We start from the raw sequence: 6,617 nt of genomic DNA, 5'->3' as shown, positions 1-6,617 counted from the left end.
TTACAACAGCCACATGCACACACTTCACAAAGGTAATTACGCGTCTACATCTCTCTTTTTTCAAAGTCATTCTCTGAATCCCTGAACATATTCTGGCCCTCTGATCCATGTTTCCAAAGCAGGTCATATCTTCCTTGTTAGGCCTATTCTTAAACTCAACCACAATGCTCAAGTGGTTAGCAAGAATCCAGACAAGGGATTCAACAAAGGCATTAAACAGGGTCCTTAGAAGGTGTGTGCATTTCTGCATACTCCACAACCCAAGGCAAACTCCTCACCAGTTGGTGGGTGGACCACATGCAAGGGACATTCACTTCCCTCGAGCTGTTTACCTTTAGGTCCTATCATAGAGAGAGAATAGATAGGTTAAATGTTTATAAACAGTAAAAACATAAAAGTTTATAAACAAATGTCTATATTAAAACAAGCAGCCTGTCAAATTCAAATCTTATTCTTACATATTGTAACAAGCAATCAAGAGCATAGACACCAATAATAAAATTACTTCAATAATCTTTCGAGGATTGTGCTATAGAAGCCTCCTCCAAAAAAATCATATAGAGAATGAGTACATACCAGCAGGGCAATGAGGCAACTCCTCTTTTGGGACACTGGTCATTCTTTGGAAATCATCATGACAGGCATTGCAAAAGTGTGTGGTCCCAAAGCAGAAGAAAACGGCCACTGAGCAACAGTAGCGACACTTGTACTCAAGGAAGTCTGTCCCATGTTTGGAGCACATCTATACAACAGAAACAAAACAATTGGCACTGCATTTAGAGGAATGTATTTCATCATTACTGCAGATCAAGTTAAGAGACAGTTAAGAATCTTAGTGCTTGATCATATGCAGAGTTTTGTTTACTTTTCCCTTAACTCCCACTGAAGTGCAGAGCTACAGCAACACGCTAGCCACCAAGTGTGTGCCACTTGCACAGGTTAGGTGAGCTATAGTTTCATGTAGAACCATTTGTTCGATGATATTAAGCTGTGTAGATTCAACACAGATCCATAAATCTTGCTAATCAAATGTTTTTGAAGTCAGCTGTGCAAGACTGAAATAAGTGCAGAGGCAGCACATGGAGGCGTAGGCGTTCTTAAAGTAGCGGCTATGCTACTGTGTTTTGGTATTGTGACAACACTATTCGCCACACAAATACAACTTGTGCGGCGCTCGGGGAGCAGTGAGGGGTTAGGTGCCTTGCTCAAGTGCACTTCAGCCGTGGATGTGGGCATGGGAGAGCAGTGCTCAACCACTTCCCCCGCCCACATTTTTCCTACCGGTCGGGGATCGAATCGGAAACCGTCCGGTTTCAAGCCCGAAGAGCTCTTTTCCAAAACGCTATAATAATTTTTGTTAACATTAATAAGTCATGTTATTTAATTAAGCAATAAGCCCAATAATAAATATAGCTGCAAGCAGCAATGTGGGGGCCAAGCAGTGCTATAGCAGGAATGGAGTTGCCATGGCATGAGCAAGCACTCACAGCAAGTTTGATTGCAATTGGATAAAGAATGGGTGAGAAATAAGCTCATTTACTTTGTTATAGTGCCCCTAGAGGCGCAAATTACACCAATGTCCTTGTGCGTTCTCAGAATCAGCTACCATGTGCCTGGACTTCATACACCAAAGACTTGCTGAGATGTGAGCTGAATTTGTTTATTACAGCACCCCTAGAGGCCAAATGAGACCATTTCCCTTGCATGTCCTCACAATCAGCTACTTTGCCTCTGTATTAAGTTTGGACTTCATACATCAAAGCGTTACAGATACAAGCTCACTTCCTGTATTGCAGCGCCCCCTATAGAGGCCAAGTGATGCCAATTTCCTAGTGCGTCTTCACAATCAGATAACAAGTCCCTGTACCAAGTTTGGACTTCATACATTAAAGCGTAGCTGAGATGTTAGCCCACTTCTTGTTAGGCGGCATCGTAGCCATGTGTGATTGGCTGTCACGGGCAAATAAACTTCAAATTAAAAAATCTGACAAGTATTGTTTGTGCGGCTCGGTCTGAAGATCATCTCCGCCAAGTTCTGTGAAAATCGGATGAAATTTGTAACCGCTGAAACTTTTCGTAGAGTTTGGACTAAATCCAATATGGCGGAGGTCCAATATGGCGGAAAGTGACGGGATAGGGGTCGATGAACTCGGGATGGTCCAAGGATTCAGACGCTACCTCAATTGTGAAAATCAGACAAAAGAGTCAAGGATCACGCGCATGAACGCATGTCCAGCATTGAACTGGTGGTGGCGCTAGAGTGTTCAATGTATATGCATAAAAACTGCTGTGAGTGATTGGGACAGTGTCCTGACTAACGGTATCGAGTTTTGTTATGTTAACTCAAAGCGTCATGGAGATGTTAGTCCACTTCCTGTTTGGCGGCTTCATCACCATATTTGCTTGGCTGTCACGGGCAAAAAAAAATGAAATTGAAAAATCTGACAAGTATCTTTGTGCGGCTCGGGCAGAAGATCATCTCCGCCAAGTTCCGTAAAAATCGGATGAAATTTGTGAACGCTGAAACTTTTTGTAGAGTTTGGACTAAATCCAATATGGCGGATGTCCAATATGGCGGAAAGTGACGTAATAGGAGTCATTGAACTTAGGTCGGTCCAGGGATTCCAACAGTGCCTGATTTGTGAAAATCGGATGCACCGTTCAATGGTCACATGCGTTAATGCAATCCAGTTTTGACCCATTGGTGGCACTAGAGTGTTGGGCATAGAGTTCTGTAAATTGGTGAGAGTGATCATGGGAAAGTGCTGAATCAATCTGCCGAATTTCATAATTTTAGACCCAGTGGTTCAATTTTCGGCCAGATTTTGACCTGTTGGTGGCGCTAGACGGCTGGGTTTAGAGGTCCGTAAATGAGCGTGAGTGGTCAGTGGAGTGTCCCGAAACTTTCTGCCAAATTTCAGCACTTTTTAAGCCAGGCGTTCTATGGGCTGCCATAGACTCCAATGGCGGATGTGTAATAATAATAACTAGACTGCATTTCCGGCGGGAACTGCGAAAGTGTGCTTGCCCTGGTCTGGTCACCAACGTGAGCAGACAGTGACATACGCTATGCTGAACCTGGCTTGATCCAAGCATTCTAACAGTGCCTTTCAGTGTTGGAGCAGTGGCAATACCTCAAAAGCTCTATTCAACTATTGCCTTGCGGGTTGAATGCGATTCGTTGGATTTTACCTTTGGCCTGCCTTCGAATTTAGCTTCTATGACTGAGATCAAATCAATAAAATAAAATGACAGCAGTGATTGGCTGCAAAAAATAAATAATGTCACGCGTCTTGCGCCTCTCAAACTGGGCTATCAGGTAACCTACAGAGGAATTGAAATGATGAAATATGACCAAGGCATTAAAAAGCTGCTTGTTTGTCAGGATACTTTTTCACTGATTTATTTAAAAAAAAATATGAGCTATGAGTGTGAATGTTATATATTCCATCCCACAAATTATGTTTTACTGGTTTATTTGACAAATAATCTATATGGATTTGCTCTATAAAGACCTTATGTCTGTTTGGGATTGTTTTGTGAGCCTGGGGTTGTTTTGAGAGCCTATTGATGTAGCCTATCTCAGAATAAAGGAATACTTCATATTACTCTAAACCACCGTCTGTAAATCAACTGTATACTACTGTCTACATTGCACTATATTTCTTGACCTGTCTCTGTATGTTTCATCACCTTTCTATACTTTGCCTCACATTGCAACACAGCTCAGATCTTTGGTTGCTATGAAGGCCAGTCGTTCTAAATGGATGGTTGCTATGGCCAAAGGCCAGTTCTATCTCTGCCGTTGTCAAGCGGGCATATCGTAGAATTCTGATTAACCTGATCTTATTTAAAACATCTCTATTTTACTTAGCCCACTTCCATACAGTGGGTCCCATTAAGAAGTGGCCACTTCCTGCACGCTTACCTTGATTCACACAGCAGCATTATTAAATTAATCTGTCACCATACGTCTATGCCTACGTTTGCAAAGAAAACATTTTAATTTGATTCACATGAAACGTTACATTTCATGTACATGTTGACAATGAGTAGGCTAGTTTTGGTTGTTGGTGGTGTTATTGCATCCCTTAGTTATGCCTACAATGCAAGTTCCCTTAAGCTGTCACAGACGTAGGTGCTACTGTACTTTTAGGGCTAAAGTGCTTCGTGAATTACTGTTAGTAAAAAAAATAGCAGTCCTAAAGTTACACGTGACGAAGTTACGAGTGCAAGCATCTCATATCAAATGACCATGGCATTACGCTAAACAACATAAATCCCAATTAGCAACATACATCTCCTCCCTATAGCTAGCCACACAAGAAATGAATGATACTAAATCTCTGCTTAGCATGCTTCTCCGCTTAGCATTCTAATAACAGAAGGGGCACATTTATGTTGACCACTACAACATGACTCATTATGTCTGTAACGTTAACTGTATAAAACACTTACTTTCATAAAGGACGCACACCATCCAGCACATGGAAACCGATATTTTAGGTTCTTGGCCACAAACTCAAAACGTGTCTCTCTGAAGCTCTGTTCTAGAATCTTTGCTCTGAAGGCTGTGTTGCTAGGCGACATCAAATAAACGAAATGATAGTCTTTCAGTATTAAATGTGTACGTGTGATTCCGAATGGATGTGTGTGGTTTGCAAGAATAAACAAGAAATAACATTTCCAATAATTTCCCATGATAAATTACATAATATTTGCACCTTCATTACTTGTGAATCTCACACCGTATTTCAAGTAGGCTACACTAGTGAAATGTAATACAACGTTGCCACCTAGCGTTCAGATAGGTAGGCTATTTAACATTAACGTGACATTGCTCGTTTATTCTTTCGTCAACTCCATGCTTTTAGGAAAACAATCTTTTTATCATAGTTCCCTCTTCAATGAGCGATTACCAGCTCGTTTTTGTAACAGAGATAGCTGTTTATTGTCCCTAGGTTTACAGAAACACCTATTCATATTAATACGTAGCCTATGGAGTGCTGCCGACCACTGTTCATTACATGGCCCAGAATGCCTTGCATGTCTTTACAACAAAACAACACAGTAAAACCTAAATGCCCGTAAACATATGCATTTGCATACTTATAACATTTTTAATAATACTCTCCCATCATGATATGTAACAATAATGAAAAATTTAATTTGAATACCGTCAATGTGAAAACAACTCTATTATGTAAGCTATATATAGCTACTGTTCTCCTTGCTATTTCAGTTCGTAAGTCCATACTATCCCATGGCAGAGCAAAGATTTCATGATTGGGCAAGGTTGCCTGGAAACATTGTGTCTGCTCTGAGACATTGTGCATACATGGAAGGCATTGTGATAGAAGGTGAAAAGGTGAATGGTGTGAGTTACCAAATACCCGTGGGTGGTTTGCCAAATGATGGAAACTTTTGGAATATTTCTTTTTTTTTTTTTGCCTATGCACCCTCACACTGGAGTCCCCAGTTCATATACAAAATTTGGTATCGATATGTGACAGTGTTCCTGAGATATGGACGACTTCCTGTTTCGGAGCTTCGCCGCCGATTTCGTTTGGCTGTGACGGGCAAACGCTTTCGAAAATCAAAAATCCTTCCGCTAACATTTGTGAGGCTTGGTCCAAGGATAATGTACGTCAAGTTTCGTGGCGTTCGGACCAAATTTGTGACCTGTGCTTTCTGTTCAATCCAATATGGCGGACGAACGGCACGCCCACCTGACGTCATCTTCGCGACCAACTTACACCGGTACTGACCGGACGTTTTAAAGTTGGAACAGTGTCTCTGTCTCAAAGGGCCTAGGCGCTAGGGCTGACAAAAAATTAGGGAGACGGGAAAAATAATAATAATAATAATAAAACTTAAGAAGAACAATAAGTGTGCTGCTTTGCAAGCACACTTAATAATAGGAAAAGCTAGTACTCAATGGGTGCCTTCGCAGCTTCGCTGCTTGGCCCCCAATAATAAACCCCCCTTAGCTGTTGTAGCTGTTCCTAAAAGTATAGATACTAATAAAATCAGGTATTGTGACATTTTTAATTTCAGTATTCGCGATTCTTTTGTAGTATCAGTGCACCGTGCAACACTAGTGGCAAACTACTTTTTCTCAGTAGAAGCCACAAAACGGTAAGAAAATAATTAAAAAAGACCCAGCCATAAATAAAATGAAATAACAATTTGCAAGATAGGCTTCTTGATATAGGCCTAGTCTAAATGCAAATATGACAATACATGATACTATAAAATATTGAAAAATAAAATTACTGAAAATAAAGTAGGTAATAATATTCTTCAAATCTCTGTTTCCTGTAAATGTTGTAAGTCATTCTTAGTTTTTGCAACTGGTGCAACTGGTTTAATTGTAGGCTGTAGTACTTACTGATACATTATGTGTACGTATAAACTTGTGCACAACTGACTATGCGCCCACATTTTTGTCTGTGTTCCTAAATGTTTTAACTTCAGAGCAAAAGTGCTCCTGGAATAAAAAGTTAGTGTAGAGCCCTGGTAACGGTGACTAAATCATTTATGGAATGTAAACATATTCCTCACAATAGTACAGTACAGATATTTAATACATAGAAAAAGCACAATGATCTCATTTT

The 6,617-nt window shown here is 40.5% G+C and overlaps 1 protein-coding gene across 13 annotated transcripts in view; it reads right to left on the bottom strand.

The window, feature by feature from the left end:
* Positions 1-6,617, bottom strand: part of mycbp2 (MYC binding protein 2) — a 301,458-nt gene that overhangs the window by 885 nt on the left and 293,956 nt on the right. For all 13 annotated transcript variants that reach the window (XM_042066068.1, XM_042066086.1, XM_042066120.1 and 10 more), the window contains 2 exons: positions 577-742; positions 1-341 (listed from right to left, as the gene is read on the bottom strand). The exon at positions 1-341 is cut by the window's left edge and continues 885 nt beyond it. In XM_042066068.1, the coding sequence (XP_041922002.1) occupies positions 226-341; positions 577-742 (282 nt within the window). In that variant the 3' untranslated portion in view covers positions 1-225. The remainder of the gene's footprint in view (positions 342-576; positions 743-6,617) is intronic.

The sequence above is a fragment of the Alosa sapidissima genome, chromosome 2 (assembly GCF_018492685.1).
Source record: "Alosa sapidissima isolate fAloSap1 chromosome 2, fAloSap1.pri, whole genome shotgun sequence".
Classification (NCBI taxonomy): Eukaryota; Metazoa; Chordata; class Actinopteri; order Clupeiformes; family Clupeidae; genus Alosa; species Alosa sapidissima.
The sequence above is the reverse complement of the archived record's forward strand: the minus strand, read 5'-3'. Positions and strand labels throughout refer to the sequence as shown.